The 17,546-nt window shown below is 45.1% G+C and overlaps 1 protein-coding gene across 1 annotated transcript in view; it reads right to left on the minus strand.

Moving 5' to 3' along the window:
• MUC16 (mucin 16, cell surface associated) overlaps window positions 1-17,546 on the minus strand; it is a 121,306-nt gene that overhangs the window by 70,253 nt on the left and 33,507 nt on the right. The window contains exons 2-3 of the mRNA XM_088178981.1: window positions 10,009-10,650; window positions 9,503-9,520 (exon numbers count right to left, since the gene is read on the minus strand). Of these exons, the coding sequence (XP_088035107.1) occupies window positions 9,503-9,520; window positions 10,009-10,650 (660 nt within the window). The remainder of the gene's footprint in view (window positions 1-9,502; window positions 9,521-10,008; window positions 10,651-17,546) is intronic.

Here is a 17,546-nt window from a genome sequence, read left to right on the forward strand (position 1 = left end):
TGGTGGCTGAAGTCGTTAGGCTGGAGATTTCTGCTGTAGTCGAGAGAATTGTTGAGGTTGTCACAAGTGGAGACGTCTCTGGCCGAGGTGAGGAGGCTGAAGCCGTCGACCCAGGCTGAGATGTGGAGTGCGCAGCCGTGGTGCTCTCTTCCGGCCTGGTGGTGGTGGTGGACACTGTGGTGGATTCAACGGGTGATGTGGCCTGACCAGCTGCTGTGGAGGTTGTCTGAAGAGCAGTGCTGCTGGAGGGTGTAGCTGTGGTGGGGTTTGTGGAAGTGATCTCCTGAGTAGAGCTCGGCGGATGAGCAGAGCTGGTGGCAGAAGTTGGGCTTGTCCCTGGAGCAGATTTATTAGTTAGTTTTTCAAATATTTTGTCTTCTTAATTTTCTATATTATTCATACAATCGTTGTGTATCCCTTCTTTATTTTAAGTCTGTTTTACTTCATTTTTTCTGTTTTCACTATTTGAGTGTTTCGAAATTCTTTTTTCCCAGGTTTTACCTGAAATTTCTTCCTATATTTACGTCTTACTGAATAATAATTGGTGAAGCGACTGAAGAGTCATTTGCTGATCAGAGTTACTTTATATAATATTAGTATAGATTCACATAATTATTTTTGTTCGAAGGGATCCTGAGATTCCTTTTGTTCCATTCCCTGCCATGCCCTTCCACTATCCCAGTGTGCTCCAGTCCCCAGTGTCCAGGTTCCCCAGATCCAGGGACAGCTACAGCTTCTCTGGGCATCCTGTGCCATGGCCTCCCCACCTTCATAGGGAACAATTCCTTCATAGTACTCATCCTAAATCAATCCTCTCTAAGCTTGAAGCCATTCCCTGTGTCCTGTCCCCCATCCCTTGTCCCAAGTCCCTCTCCAGCTCTCTTGCAGCTCTTTTAGGCACTGAGAGGATCTCTAAGGTCTCTCTGGAGCCTTTTCTTCTCCAGGCTGGACAATCTCAGTTGCATCAGCCTGGCTGCATATGAGAGCAGCTCTGTCATTCTGCTCATCTTGGTGGCCTCCTCTGGACTCAGTCCGTCAGGTTGAGTGATCACTGGACCTTTACCCCTTCAACAATGGTGTTATCACAAAACCTCTTGCACTTTACGTGTTCCTTCATGTACTCAAATCAACAGAAATGTCCAGCTGGAGGTTCTCTGAAGAGATCTTCAGAGAAAAGTAAAACCAGAATGTTATTTGCAGCTGAACATGTGCATTCGCATGTGCAAGGTATCCCAATTTCCTCCACTGCAATTCAGAAGAGCCATTAATTTTTTTTTCCAAGTAATTTTCATTCTAATCCTGTCTTCCAAAATATTTGCAAGATTCCTAACTTTTATTGTTCCATAGATAATATTTCAAATAATTTAGGAGGAACTGTCCCTAAATTGGAGAACTGATGACATTTAAAATGTAATCTCACTGCTAGACATTAATTTTTACAGATTTTTTTAATCCAACTTTTTTCATCCAAACCCAGAAAAGAACAGTAAAAGCCATCTATGAGGATTTGCCTCTACCCTGGATGATTTCTTCTTTTAGGAAAGTGTTATGTCAATCACTGTTAAAATTTATTGTATGATTAAATTCTTAGTCCAGCTGCGGGTTTCCCTTTGGCTGAAACCTTTTGTCAAAAAGGAAATTGAATTAGGCAGTACCAATTTGTTCCTTTTCTTGCTTCTTAACGCTTTATTATTTTATATGGTCTTGTTATTTTTTAGCAATTAGTTTTAAGATTCTTCTGTTTTTTGCAGTAAAGCTAGTTAGCAGACAACTCCCCAAGCTCCTTCCTTTCCAATGAGAAATAGTGCTCCTATCCAGCCCCATCTTTTTGATGTCCCCAGTTTTCCATGGAAAAGAGGGTCAAAGACTGTTCAGAGTTTTCTGGAATAGCTTCTCTAGAACACTGAGCTGTTTCGGGATTTAAATATATATTTCACTAAGGGACATCAGTCATGTCTGTAATTCCAGATTTCAAAGGAGTAGTAGATACCTAAATAGGTGAATATAGGAGTCAAGAAAAACACTCTGAACAAGTCCAACACTTTTCAAAATACTCCAAAAAAGTCCAATATTTTTCCAGCTGCTTTTTATGTAATGTAATTCATGTAACAAATATGTAATGCTTACATAAAAAGCTTGGTTTTTTTCAAGCTTTCTGAATTGGCAACACCTAAAAAAATCTGCTATTCATCCATGGCTCTTTCAGTGACGACAACACAATAGGCGTGGGTTTGTCACCCCAATTAAATTCCCCTGTTCCCCTGAGGTGCACACAAATGTTCCAAACCATCTCTATGGTGTGGCTCTAAGGAGGGGCTCATTCTATTAATAATCCCTCACTGGAATCACAGCCCAGTCTCTCCCCTGTCAGGTCAGTTGTGTCACCTCAGGAGATTCTCTTCTGGTAAAACATTCCAGGCTCGTTAGTAATGCTTGGGCTTGACACCCACCAGGAAATGAGCAGGGCTGGCACCCTGCCTCAGGTAGTGCCGTTAGGACAGGAAGGAGGGGGAAAAGGAGAGAGGGACTCACACCAAGCTCTTTCAAATGTAAGGAATCACATCCCAGCATCCTCACAAACAACTTCATGGGACCATGGAATCATAGTTTAGCCATAGTTTGGGTCCTCCCTGCCTCAAAGCACATCTTGTTTCATCCCTACCTTCCACTATCCCAGGGTGCTCCAAAACCCTGCCCAGCCTGGCCTTGGACACTTCCAGGCATCCAGGGGCAGCCACAGCTTCTCTGGGCACCCTGTGCCAGGGCCTCATCACTCTCTGAATTTTTCCCTCATATCTCAACACCCCTTTGAATTTTTCCCTGATATCTCTATCATTCTGAATCCATTCCCCCTTGTCCTGTCACTCCAGGCCCTGTGAAATAGTCTCCCTCTCTCTCTCCCTCTCTCCCTCTCCCCTTCTCTCACTCTCTCTCTCTCTCTCTCTCTCTCCATCTTTCTTATTGGCTCCCTTCAAGTTCTGGAAGGCCACAGGGTCACCCCAAAGCTTTTCTTCTCCAGAATGAACAGCCCCCAGTTCTCCCAGCAGGGCTGCTCTATCCCTTTAATTCTCCTGATGCCTTCTCTGGATTCTTTCTCCTGTGCTGGGACCCCCAAGCTGCAGGCAGCTCTGCAGGTGGGGTCTCACCTGAGCCAGGCACAGTCACATCAAATCTCTCTGTTGTCACAACTCACCAGCTGGACAATGGAAGGGAAGAGTTTTCTGTGGGGTTTTTGCAGGTATTTGTTCTACCTGCACTCCCTGAGCACCCACGTGGAGCCACCTGGCCCCATGAACACTGTGCAAAGCAAAGCACTGAGCTGTCCCTCTCAGCAGGACAGGTGACCTGTGGTCCAGCCCAGGGCAAGCCCCAGCTCTGTCTGTTATATACAAAAATAATGCCCTGTCTCTTCCCCATTCCTAAATCTTTGTTGTCTTTCTGGATTCCGGACTCAAGCAAGTGATGCTCTGGTATTTTGTGCATGAGAGGGCTTAGAAAGCAGCAGAATATTACAAACAACAGGTGTGGTAATATTAGTGTTAGAACAGAATGGAAGGGCAGAGAAGAGTCAGTGAAAGCAAGGGGCAGCCACTGTGGCAATGAGTAAATTGGTAGTAGCTCCTCAAGCTTTGCTTCTACTCACAGACCTGTCCTTGACTTTTTTATTCACATTAATCGTCACGATATTGAACATCACAGTTTTCAGAAATAAGGATGCACATAAAAACATTGGAGGGACAGGACACAGGGAATGGCTTCCACTGCCAGAGGGCAGGGCTGGATGGGATATTGGGCAGGAATTGTTCCCTGGGAGGGTGGGCAGGGCTGGCACAGGGTGCCCAGAGCAGCTGTGGCTGCCCCTGGATCCCTGGCAGTGTCCCAGGCCAGGTTGGACATTGGGATTGGAGCAGCCTGGGACAGTGGAAGGTGTCCCTGCCATGGCAGGGGTGGCACTGGATGGGCTTTGAGGCCCTTCCCAACCCAAACCATTCTATGCTATATAAATATAAATATAAATATAAATATAAATATAAATATAAATATAAATATAAATATATACATTGATAAAAATAAAACAAAAATAAAAATATATGTCTATAAATATCAGTAATAAGTAGGGTTTTTCCTAAAACATATAATACCAGAATCCCTATTACCTTGATGTATTTATATTTTTATATATTATTTTGTATATTAACATATACATTTTTTGCTATGTAAACATCTAGAGAATGGTTAAATTCCTCCTTTTATTTCTGTACTACCTGGAGGTTTTAAGCCATTCCTGGCCATGCCTAATAGATTTGTTATGGGGGATTTTTCAGAATATTAAAAGAGGGAACCAAAGCCTCCCCTGGCAGAGGGATCTGGGGATGCACAGAGCTAAACTCTCTGTATCCCAGACTCTTCTGGGCAGCAACCTGGAACCACACATTTCTAACACTAATTGGACAGATTCATATTTAAGCAGTAATTTTGCAGACATTCAAATATTCACATTGAATTGCAAACTCTAGAATTAGTGACCCTCATCCTTCTAAGGGAACAGTTGGTAAATCCACCGAGAATTCACCAGAATATCAAAGTTTCCTCACTGCAACACCGCAGGGATTTCCTGATCCCAGTCAGAAATTCCTAACAGGCCTTTCCATGCTCTACATCAAAGCTGGATTTCTTTTGCAGTGCAGTGGGGAAACTGGAATATTTTCACATCCACCTGTACTTAAAATCTGGCTCTGGGCAGGAATCCTCATGCAGATTTCTATTCACCAGCTCACACAGAAACAGCCTAACTCTTACCAAGACATGGTGAATTAATTGAAATTAATATAATTTTATTAATATGAAAAACTCCAAGTGTTTTTGAGCCCATGTACTTTAAAGCAATGTTTAGCTCCGGTGTTTCGTCTCTAATTCAGAATTAAAACAGCCTTAATTGCCTTTAATTTAAGACTAATCTCAATTAAGCTGCGGGTTGTATGAACAAAGACATTTTATATGTTGGCACCAATGTCCTTAAAATGTCTCTAGTAATTTGAATTAATTAATTAAATTAACTTTGGGAGAGTTCTGTAAGTCACTGGGACTTCAAGTCCTAAGTGTCCTATTTATTACAAAAAATTAAATGTATAAACCTTTGAGTAACTACTACCACAAAATTGTTTTTCCATATAGAAATCAAGTAATTACAGCTTGAATTTTTTTAAAAAATTAAATTTTAGATGATTAAATACCTTCTAGATTTTAAATTCAGAGACATTTCCAAAGCTAATTTTCATGTTATAAGAAATATCATTTCAGAGACTGGAGCACTCCAGACCCTCTGTCATTTCATTGCCATTAATAATGTCATTTTTACCTACTTTTTAAAAAAATACACAACTGGAAAATATTGTCAAATTCTGTAAATCTTTTAACTTGATTATTTTCTATTAACAATTATAATTATGACTTGGATTCCCTCCCTCTTTTTATGATTTCAAAACCCAACTGAGGAATGTAGACGAGCCGTTTATAAAGTAAATATTAACGTCCCATTCATCTCTTTTCAGAAAACAAAACTAACTTTGCATGCTAAAACAAATGTTGCCATTTATATTTTGGCTTTTGCTACAAGAAATTAAATCAGCCCAGCTTTGGCAATTTCTCTGTATTTATATTCAATAAATCTCAAAAATAAATGTTGTCCTCTCTCTTACTTTCTTCTTTTAACTGATGATTTGAAGTGCTAAAAATTGGCAAGACCATGAGAAAGATCAGCCCATCACTCCAAAGTGATTTGGTGTTTTTCAGTTGTATCACAAATTCTGGGTACATTTAATCATCAATGTTGTTTGAAGTGATTAGATGGGAATAAAACCAGTTTTGTTTTTAGTTCTAGTGGTCATCGTTTAATTTACAAAATCAGTTCAACTCTACAAAAATACACTGACAGAGTTTTTCTAATAAAAAAGTAAATTGAATAATTTTTTCAATTAAGCAATTAAACAAATTAAGTATTTAATAAATTAAATAATTAAATAAATTTTACTTACCAAAAAAGAAGCACAATACAATGACAACGCACAAAACCTTCATCTTAGATCGGGATAAATTTCTCGTCCAATCCATCCTTTTTCTTACAAGATTAGAATTTTTCTGACAAGATTTGAAATTTTCCCAAATTCCCTCTGTGATGTGCAGCTCTGGGCAGCACAGGAGTGACCCTCACACGGGAGGGAAGGAGACGAGTGTGATGGGCAGGGGGGGAAATGTTCTTAAACTCCAGCCCCTTGCATAAGCACCAGCCCTTGGTGCAGGTTTGGGCCACACCTGTAGCTGACAGCCCCAGGATTTTCAAATTAGAACCTGGTACTTTCCCTCTAGGGAAGGTAAATAAGAAACTCTCTGCTTGAAAAGGTCAGCGGGAGTGAATCTGAGCATGAAATGAGCAGGAATGGGGACAGGTCTACACCCCCGAGGGCCACAATCACACATTCATCCCGCAGATATTTAAGTTGAGGGTGGACACGGAGACAGGAGTTTGGCCGGCCCTGAGTTTACATTTCAGTCGCTCAGCTGTGCCCTGAGTGACGAGCAAACATTTCCTGATGCTCTCTGTGGGTCGCTGGGAGCAGCAGGAGCCCGTGGGGCTCATCCTTCCTTCCCAGCACCCGGGAACCCAGGGTTCACCCACTGCCAAAAGTGCTCACCCACAGCTTGGCACAGCCTCAGGCGGCCCCGGGGATTTCTCCCCTGGAGAAGGGACAAAGAGATTCAGGAGAACTTCTCTGAGGGAATGCCCAGGGGTAAACCCGTGGATAACCCAGCAAACCCACGTGCTGCTCCTGCACATCCATGGGGTAGTGGATAAAGCTTAAAGAGGAGCTGCCACACCCCTGAATCCAGATGAGAATTAAAAAAGGTTTCCAATTATTTTGAGCCATCACCAATATTGAGTTTGATGCTTTATCCTTTTAATTCTTGATCAGGATTGATCTACAGGTGAACAGACTCTCTTTGGGTTTGGGTTCCTGTTGCTGGCTGGGTTTTTGGGGTCCCTTTGGGATCCCTGAGGCTGTTCTGCAGCCCTCAGTGACAGAGCACGTTCCCCAGCCTTGCCCAGGTAGAATTTGGCTCACGGTGAGCTCTCAGACCAGCGGGGTGAAGAGATTGGAATGTGCAGAAAGGCTCAAATCCATCGTTTATTCTGTGAAGGCATCTGATCTGGCAATACAACAGTTCTTGTTTTACAGGGGTTTTTATCTCTTTTGAGGGTTTTACAGTTTGCACCAATTACCAAGGGAATTCTATATTTTAACCAATCCCTGAGGGATTTCACATTCAAAGCTGGCCTATGGATACTAAAAGAGAATGAGCCACTAATATTGAAGATAGATAAGAGGGTCTACCAAGGGGAGGGGAGCTGAATTCCTTTTTGTATTTGTCATTTCACAGCCATTTCTCATCTCTAAGCTCTGGTTTTCCAAGGGGCTCGTTCTGAGGATGCAGGGAGACTTTCTTCTTTATGAATGTTTTCTGCTCTCTCCACAGGTTCCTTCATCCCTCAGGTCTTGTCCCTGTTCTCTTTCCAGAATCCTGCTCCTCCTTTCTCTCACACTTCTTCCAAACCCAACATTTCTTGTTCAAGGTGAACCCAAGAAAAATAAATAAATAAATTCTCTTTTACATTTTCCATCACTTTTTATTTAATTCTTACTAAACCCTGCACTCAGGAAAGGCCCAAAACCTTTTTAATCCCTGATGGAGAGCCTTTAGCACCAGCTCAGTTCGGGGTTTAGAGGGACAGTTTTCCAACAGATGCCTGAAGAAAAGTAAATGTTTGTCCAGATGACCTGGAAATTCTCTGGAAACCAATTCTAATTCTCTCAGCTGGAGGTTTTTATGAGTTATTAATTAAATGTTTTGTTTGATTGGATTTAAAAGTTATTTTATACTTCTACAACTTGTAGGGGACAGTTCTGCTTTGAATATCCAAGGGGGTTTTTTGTAAATGCTGGAGATAATTTATATTAAAAATATCTTTTTCACAGGTAAAGAACCAGTAAACACTGGCACATACATTAATAACAAAATTAATGTAAATTCAGTTTTCCTTATTGAGGAACTAAATAGGCTTTAGAAGCCTGGATTCATCCACACAAATGTTATTTCTCTGTAAAATTTCTGTGATACAAAGACCCTCTTCATTGCTTGGATAACACAGAAAGTTTTAAAGTTCCAGAGTGTCTGAAATTACCTCAAGCACACCTGTCACGATGTGAGGGACTGACGTGCGCCTGTTCCTGCCTGGTTGTGCAAGAATTGGGTAAATTGAACATCCTTGACCTTTCCTCAAGTGTTACTGAGGGAGAAACAATTTGTGATTCACGACTCATTTCTGCCTGGGTCGCCTCTTTGACGTGATCTGTCTTTGGCTTCACCTCCCTGCATAGAAAAGGTTGATAAATTGGAGGGGAGGGGGAAAATCATCCCAACTTCTGAGAGGAATCATCCCAGCTTTGGAGGTAAATAAACCAGGTGTAAATAAAATAATAAAATTGAAACAAAGGAGCTTTGGGGATGGTTCTGGTGGTCTCCAAGGTTAAGCAAAAAGGCACAACCCCCCTGTTTTCACTTTTGGAGTATAAACAGCCCAGTGGACTCTGCTTACTTTAGTTTGAGTCTCAAAATCCTGGATGGAAGAGCTCCACACACACCTGCACCAAGAGGGAGGCCTGATACTGTTAAAAATTAAGTTTTCAATTAATTTTTGCAGGCAAAACCTCCTGGTGGCAATAGGTTCTATCCCAAACACTTTTGTGATATAAAGGTGATGGTTGCTGCAGGGCTTGACATGACAGCCCTTGAAACAAAAGCTGTTCTTCCATGATGTCTCTGCAGTCACGTTTACATAATCCAGCATCTTTTCCTTTCATCAGAACTGGGTGTTTGCACCTCCCTGGCAGGGACACCTGGCTGTACACACTCCTGATTTCACCTGATTTCAGTAAATGAAAGTGAAAGCCTCAATGGTTTGGGAGGAATGCATCACTTTAAGAAAAGCTGTGGGTTAATTTAGAATTTCCTTTTTCAACCTGCCATTTGAACCAGGAATTAACTTCCTTAAGAGAACTTCAGCTCTGAAACAGGGATAATTCCTGCCCTTGTGCTGCTGGGGCAAAGGAAAGCTCAGTGGGAATGAAGTAGCTTGAGAAGGAATTCATAACAACTTTCATTCTTTGCCTGTCCCGTGTTAATGAATGCTCACTAAATTCTGATTGATTTATCAGGTTTTACCAGTTGGTTTTGTAACCAAATACTTCCTTCTGCTGGCATTAACTGAGAACTGCATTTGAAATCCAATCCATTCCAGGGCTCTGGAAGAAAGTGTTTCGCCCACTTTTATTGTTTTATTCTCATTTACTTCTGGATTAGGGCATCATCTCCGTTTATTGCTGCTGTCTGTACAGAAATCCTCTCAGCAGCTCCTCTGCCAGGTGTGCTCCACACCCAAACCCACCTGTGACGCAGGTGACTCCTAAAATTAGAACATGACACAATGCTGAAAGCTAAAAGGACAGTGTTTCCTGTGAGTGGGTGCTCGAACAAAAACCTTTGGCTTTTGAATGACCCCAACATGCCTTGGTCTGCATGGACCAAACCCTGAGCCTGCAATGGAGAAATTAAACAATCCCACAGCCCAGGGAGAGTTTCTGAGGGAGTAACCAGACACAGATATTGCACCACAGAGGAAAAGGTTCCAGAAAATCATGCGAGATCTCCCTGGTTTGAGGGGTATGAACACATTCCAGGTGACACTGGGAGAGGACAGAAAACACTTCACAGGATCCCAGAATGGGTTGGGTTGAAGGAAACTCTCAAGATCATCTGATTCCTCAACCTGCCATGGACAGGGACACCTTGCACTAGAAAGATGATGATCTGCCCCCAGATAAACTGTTTCAAACACTAAATAAAATACAGGAATCAGCTGATCACTCTTAATAAATCCATAAATGCTCTCACCTGCCACGACGCCGTGCAGCCAGGCCAGAACATCCGTCCCAGAGGTATCCTTGGAGCTCAGGGGTGTCTTGCACTCATTCCTCGTGTCCTGAGTGGGTCTGGGCAGCCCCCTGGGGCCAAGGAATGAGGGGGTCCCTCCAGGGTCCCCAGTGTCCCCAGTGCCAGGTGCCCCCAGACCCGTCAGTGCCCTGAGGGCGGCTGCAGAAGGGTCCCAAGCTGGGCTCTTGTGCTGCAGAGCCCGGGCTCTGACACTGATGGAGATGTGCAGGGCTGGAAGGGGAGAGGATCCTTCAGCAGCGGGGGCTGCAGCAGGGGCAGGCTGGGGAGGGTCCCCACTGTCACCCTGGTGGTGAGGGGACAGTGATGTGTGTGCCCTTTGTGTCATGGGGGGCTTTGGGCTCGAGGGCTCAGCGAGCACCAGCGAGGGGTTCAGGGGCTGTGGGGCCAACTCATCCCCGGTGCTCTGCCCAAGGACAGGGGACCAGGGCAGAACTCTGTCCCCCAGGGCTGTCCCTGTGCCCGTTCCAGGCCTGCAGTTCCCCTCTGATGCTGCCACAATTCCCAGTGAGGGGGGTTTGTCCTCTGGCAGCTTCTCCCTGATCGCTGCCAGGTCCTTCATGCCAGGCACCAACCTCCTGAGACCTGCTGGGAAACACAGAGGGCTCAACATCCAGCAGAAATCAAAGGATTAGGAATATGAGAAGACATCTGTAATTTTTTTTTCAGTTAATTAATTGATTGATTTCATTAATTACAAAGGGTGCTGGGCACTGCCCAGGCTCCCCAGGGAATGGTCCCGGCCCCAAGGCTGCCAGAGCTCCAGGAGCGTTTGGACAGCGCTCTCAGGGATGCTCAGGGTGGGATTGTTGGGGGGTCTGTGCAGGGACAGGGGCTGCACTCATCATCCCTGAGGGATCCTTTTCAGCTCAGGATATTCTGGGATTCTGTGTGATTTTGGAGTTTTTGGGGAGATTGGAGCTTGCTGCTTCTTGGGATCTTTTATCTGATCCTGATCAAACACAGCCACTGGATGTGGCAGAGCCAAGACTGTTCCAGCCAGGACTGGAATCCCTCTTGCCCAAGGAACCCTTCAGTGTCAGGAGTGGGAGGGACATTGGAGGGAGCAGCTCCTCCTCAGCCCCACAGGAGACAGAAACTTCTCTGCAATAATTTATATTTTTATAGAATCACTGAAAGGATTGGGTTGGAAGGGACCCTCGAGCTCATCCAGTGCCACTCCTGCCATGGGCACAGACACCTTCCACTGTCCCGGGTTGCTCCAAGCCCCATCCAACCTGTCTGGATTTAAACTTTTTGTTTTGTTGTTTTTTTGTTTTATAACCTCATGTAAAGAGTTTCTCCTTCTGGTTTTGGTTTTTTCTTTCCATTCTGAATTTCTACCTCAGGCTGTTGCTTGAGTCACCTAATTCTAGCATTTTAAGATGTCAGATATTGGTGGAACCTTTATGTGAGAGAAATTTGGGGGGAACAGGGCTTTAAAAATGCAATGAAATCTTTTTTATGGGAGTTATTTCCTACACAATGATTTTTATATTCTTATACTCCTAGACTCGACTGCAGTTTTACCCCTGAGTGCTGAAGCATCAAGACAGGATTATGTAGGAAGAAATTTCAGGCACTTTTTTTTTTCTTGTTCTCAACTCTCAGATATCAGATATTCACAGTCAGGGGTAAAGAAAACACTGCAGATAATGGGTTTGGGGTTTGTGCTTATTCAAATAATGGAATTTGGGCACAATCTCAGCAAATGTTAAAAAGTGTCTCCTTGAACTCTTCCTAGAAAAAATTTGGTCCTCACATCTGCCTGATCCAGGTACATTCATGGAATCATGGAATGGTTTGGCTTGGAAGGGACCTCAAAGCCCATCCAGTGCTACCCCTGCCATGGCAGGGACACCTTCCACTGTCCCAGGCTGCTCCAATCCCAATGTCCAACCTGGCCTGGGACACTGCCAGGGATCCAGGGGCAGCCACAGCTGCTCTGGGCACCCTGTGCCAGCCCTGCCCACCCTGCCAGGGAACAATTCCTTCCCAATATCTCACCTAGATATCCGTTTTTTCAGTTTAAAAGAGGTTTGAAAGATTCAGGTCTCCTTCCTTTCCAAAGGGAAAAATAGCAAGGACAATTCCCAATTCCAGAGGATCCAGTGCGTGTGTGACTGTGTCAGTCCCCACTCCTGTCCCCTTTTACAGCTTTGAAAACACAGCAAACCTCCCCTCCCACCACAGGGAATATGCTCAAGTCTTAACTATTTGGAATTGTTTTTGTCTCTTTTTCCTCCCCAAAATAATCCACAATGATTAGAAAGTGTTTAATTATCTTCTACCTTGAGTTCCTGCCTCTGCACTGCAGGCATGTGCAGGTACAGGTATTTTCCAGGAATTTTTGAATGCACTCTGCTAATATTAATCCCAAATTAAAAATATTTAGATATAGATTTGATATATAAATGCAATATTTGCATTTATATTTATGAATATAAATTCACAATTCCCTTTAAAAAATTTTTCACCCCCCACCTCAATTAAAATATCAGTTTCCCTGGAGCATTCTATGAAAAAATTACCACAAGGTCCATCCTACCTGTTGCTGTGCACGTGCTGAAATAAAATGCCAGGACTATGAATATATTTTGTGTCAAATATTGCCCAGACCAACGTCTCCAAGTCATGTTGTTGTCTTGAGACTCCTTGTCCAAGTGAGAAGTTGTTCCGGGCTCCTCACAACTCTGCTCCCTCTGCAAGCAAATTCCAAATGTTATGGAAGTCACTCAGGTAGGGCAGGCTCAGGTGGGTTGGCTGAGCAGCTGACACACCTTAAACCCTCCTTAGTTTAGGAAGTTGTTGTTATCTGGGCAGAACTGGGGGCCCAGTGGGATGAACTATAGGTGCAAAAATGCACTTTGGGCTGGGAATCCATTTCAAACCCTCAAGAGCACCCACATCGCCTGGAAAAGGCTTTGTTTGGGGAAATTCCGGGTGTAAAAAGGGGGTTGTGGCAACATTAATGGAAAAGCATCTGGATTTTAAATCAGTAAATAAATAATGGAGTTAATGGGATGAATTTTGGGCAATAAATTGATCCCCCACAGCAGCATTACCATTACTGACCATGAGAAAATGTGTTGGTGACACAAAATAACTCTGGGAGAAGAGCCAGGTGAACACTCAGGGGTTCCTCCCCCAAAAAACCTCTCCCAGAGCACATGGAGATGATTTGGCTTTGCAGGAACAATCCCCCACACCACTTTTTCCTCAAATAAAGGAAATTGCTAATGAAAAAAATTATTCCCGTGTGATTTTGTGATTAAAATCCAGCTCCAACTGATTTGGGACAGAAATGTGCTGAGCCAATTTTTAGGAGATTGGGATCTCATCACCTCCTCTCCTGCTCCATTCTGAGCACAGAGGGATGAACTGGGATGAGTTCCACCACAGGAGCTTTTCCTCCTGATTTCCAGCTTTGCAATGAATTCTCTCTGGCCCTGCTGCAGGGGATGTTCAGGTACCTGAATGTCCCAGCAGTGCCTGGAGATGTTCAAATGTGTCCTTTGGGGACCACAACGAGCTCACTGATTTCATTTCATACCCAAGTGATGCCATTAGACACAAAGCTTCAACCTGCTCACGTCCCTGCTGTCCTGATTAGGCAGAGATTCTGCAAAGGCAGCTTTTTTTCCAGAGAGAAGAAATTAAATTATAGCTAGGAAATGCTCAGTGTTTGTTTGCAGAGAGAAAAATGCATCTTGTAGGTTATCATGGAATGGTTTGGGTTGGAAAGGACATTAAAGCCCATCCAGTTCCACCCCTGCCATGGCAGGGACACCTTCCACTGTCCCAGGCTGCTCCAAGCCCAATGTCCAACCTGGCCTGGGACACTGCCAGGGATCCAGGGGCAGCCACAGATTCTCTGTGCCAATCCTGCAGCACCTCATAGCCAACAATTTCTTCTCCATATCCCATCTAAATCCCCCTTTCTTCACCTTAAACCCATTCCCCTTTTTCTATCAAGTTGATTTAATATTTAATATTTGACAAGGGGACGATTTACTGCCAGGAGCTTGTTCAGTGCCAGCCTGGGCAAAGCCTGGCTTTGTCCCCCCTGCTCTGCTCAGCCAAACCAAACGGGGTCTCACCTTGCACATCCTGTGGGCCACTAGAGGCCATCCTAAACCTCAGAAAACAAAGCAGTAAAACATGTGGAAATAAAAGACATTAATCATGAAAGATTAATTAAAGCTCAGGCATTTTTAAAGCTGAGCCAGTGTTTATTTCAGGATTGCTTGTCCTGTATTTGCACCCTCATGAGTTTGGGGTGGTTTTTCCTGCTGGATTTGCTGCTGATGGAGCAGCTCTGCTGTAAGGAAAGGCTGAGGGAATTGGGATTGTTCAGCCTGGAGAAGAGAAGCTTTGGGGTGACCTCATGGTGGCCTTGCAGTGCCTGAAGGGAGCCTGCAAGAAAATGAGACAGAGAGAGAGAGAGAGAGACTGTTTGAAAGGGATGGAGGGACAGGACACAGGGAATGGCTCCCACTGCCAGAGGGCAGGGCTGGATGGGATATTGGGCAGGAATTGTTCCCTGGGAGGGTGGGCAGGGCTGGCACAGGGTGCCCAGAGCAGCTGTGGCTGCCTCTGGATCCTGGCAGTGTCCCAGGCCAGGTTGGACATTGGGCTTGGAGCAGCCTGGGACAGTGGGAGGGGTCCCTGCCCTGCACTGCCCCAACCTGGGCTCCCTTTAGTGGGATAATTCAGCAGCACCTCAGTTCCACCAGGTATTGTTGTAGTTCCACAGCAGAGCACTGAAAACCTTTCCCTCTGCCCATTCCCTTCTGTCTTGCTGTTTAACTACAGATTAAATTCTGCTCTGAATGCATTCCTTCTCCTGGAGGCTGCCAAGAGGTAGAGACCGAAGTCACACAGAGCACTTTGGGGCGTGAGGGAGCAGAAGGGAAAGCCAACAAGGTACAGAACTCCCAGGTCTTCCCTCCTTAGCAACATGGAAACACAAAAGCCTTTGTGGGAGGAGTGCAGGGAGAGGTCAGCCCTTGTCACCACGCAGCATGGAAACACAAAGTGTTGGGGCTTTGTTGGAGCAATTCAGAATGAAAGGGGGAAATATTTACCAGAAGGAAAAAGCAACAAGGAACAGAGGCTGAGTCAGCTGTGCTGGGCTTTATAATGAGGTCTTCTGGTATATTTTGCATCCAGTATTTACAGATTTAACTAAAAATAGTCACCACAAGATCAGAAGGACCCAGAGGTGTTGGAGAGTGTCCAAAGGAGGGACACGGAGCTGGGGAAGCTCTGAGGAGCAGCTGAGGGCACTCGGCTCGTTCAGCTGGAGCAGAGGAGACTGAGGGGAGACTCCTCGGGGGCTGCAGCTCCTCCCGAGGGGAGGCAGAGGGGCAGGGGCTGAGCTCTGCTCTGGGCCAGGGCCAGGAGCCCAGGAAGGGCTGGAGCTGTGCCAGGGCTTGGCATGGAGCTCAGGGAAAGGTTCTTCCCCCCGAGGGTGCTGGGCACTGCCCAGGCTCCCCAGGGAATGGTCCCGGCCCCAAGGCTGCCAGAGCTCCAGGAGCGTTTGGACAGCGCTCTCAGGGATGCTCAGGGTGGGATTGTTGGGGGGTCTGTGCAGGGACAGGGGCTGCACTCATCATCCCTGAGGGATCCAGCTCAGGATATTCCATGGTTCTATGATTCAATTTCAAAAATTCAAGGGACCTGACAAACCTCATGTTTAGCTTGTGGAACCAGAGCTTGGTTCTTGTTCTCCCTAAAGCCCAGCTGGTGCAGGTCAGATCCAGTTCAGCAGAAGAAGCAAAGCACAGCCCTGGTGACCATCCCTGGGCCAGAGCCCAGCCTTGAGCATGGCTGTATTTTAATTCAGTGAGGCTTCAATCCTTCCCTGATTTAAACATCTAAACATCCTTCAAGTGCTCTACTAAAGACATATGTTTACAATTAGGATCCTAGTGGTGATCTTATAATTAATTACAACCATATGATCATGGAATGGCCTGGGCTGGGAGGGATCTTAAAGACCCCAAGTGCCACCCCTGCCATGGCAGGGACACCTTCCACTGTCCCAGGCTGCTCCAATCCCAATGTCCAACCTGGCCTGGGGCACTGCCAGGGATCCAGGGGCAGCCACAGCTGCTCTGGGCACCCTGTGCCAGGGTTCCTCACCCTCCCAGCCAAGAATTTTTTCCTAACATCCAATCTATCCCTACTCTCTCTCAGTTTCAAGCCATTCTCCCTTGTCCTGTCCCTCAAGGCCCTTGGAAATTGTCACCTTCCATTTTTCTTGCAGGCTCCAATCTGGTCCTGGAAGGCCACAGTGAGGTCACCCCAAAGCCTCTTTTCTTCAGGCTAAATATTCCATTTCTCCCAGCCTTTCCTCCCAGCAGAGCTGCTCCATCCCTCTGAACATCCTGGTGGCCTCCTCTGGATTTGCTTCAATCAAGCAGAAGTGAGAAACTCAGGGAGCAGTGACAATTCCCACAGTGGGGGAGTTCCCCTCAGTCTATTCAACCCAGTGATTTCTTCACTCATGGAAAACAGACAGATTTGATTGGAAAAAACTCCTCATTCCACTCATCTCCTGTAGTAGGGAGACTGTGGGATGAATTAGAGCTGTAAATGCCACCCTGAGCCTGGCTCTGCACAGCCCCTGCAGGCACAGAGCCAGGGGACAGATTGGGTGACACACGCTGCCGTTGAACAGGCTGATTTTCACACCACCCCCTGCAACCAGCTCCATGTTGGAAGGGTTTTTTTCCAGCATTTTGTGGAATAAATAAAGGTCTGAGTGAATTTGTTTGGAGAAAAATATAATGGTGAGAGCAAAGGTTTGTTTACTTGAAGAACCTTAATGGAAAATACAGCATTTGTGGAGGAGGTTGGGTTATTGTGCCATCTTCAATTCTTAAATCTTTAATTCTTTTTTTTCATTTCATATCAAAACATCTCTCATATGGAGGCTTCTCCCTGCCAGCAGTTTTGTTCCTGATTGAATCATTAACCTTGACATCTTTTGTGTAGAACATTAAATTAATCTTTTTGCCATCATCTGGAATAATTAAAGTAAGCACACTTTGTCTAATGAGTTATAACAGCACAGTTCAAAGGGAGTCTTTCTTTTGTAGCATCATTGAATTAGCTGGATCCTTTCAGTCTGTTCCAATGAAATACAAAATGCCAGCTTGTAGGAGCTGATAAATCCCAGGATTATTCCATACCTGACACAGACACAGTGGAAAATTCAGTTCTGCTCTGCAGTTTAAAAGAAGGCTGGGATCCCTCAGCTGATGAGCTCAGTTTAGGGAGGTTCAACAAGGCCATGGGCCAGGTCCTGGCCTTGGGTCACCCCAGTCCCCTGCAGCTCCAGGCCAGGGGAAGAGAAGCTGGAAAGCTGGAAAAGGTCCTGGGAGAGCTGGTGACAGCGACTGAACCTGAGCCAGGTGGTCAGGAAGGCCAAAGACACCTGGCTTGTCCCAGCCATGGTGTGGCCACAGTCCCAG

Source organism: Sturnus vulgaris, chromosome 26 (assembly GCF_052056855.1).
Source record: "Sturnus vulgaris isolate bStuVul1 chromosome 26, bStuVul1.hap1, whole genome shotgun sequence".
NCBI lineage: Eukaryota > Metazoa > Chordata > Aves > Passeriformes > Sturnidae > Sturnus > Sturnus vulgaris.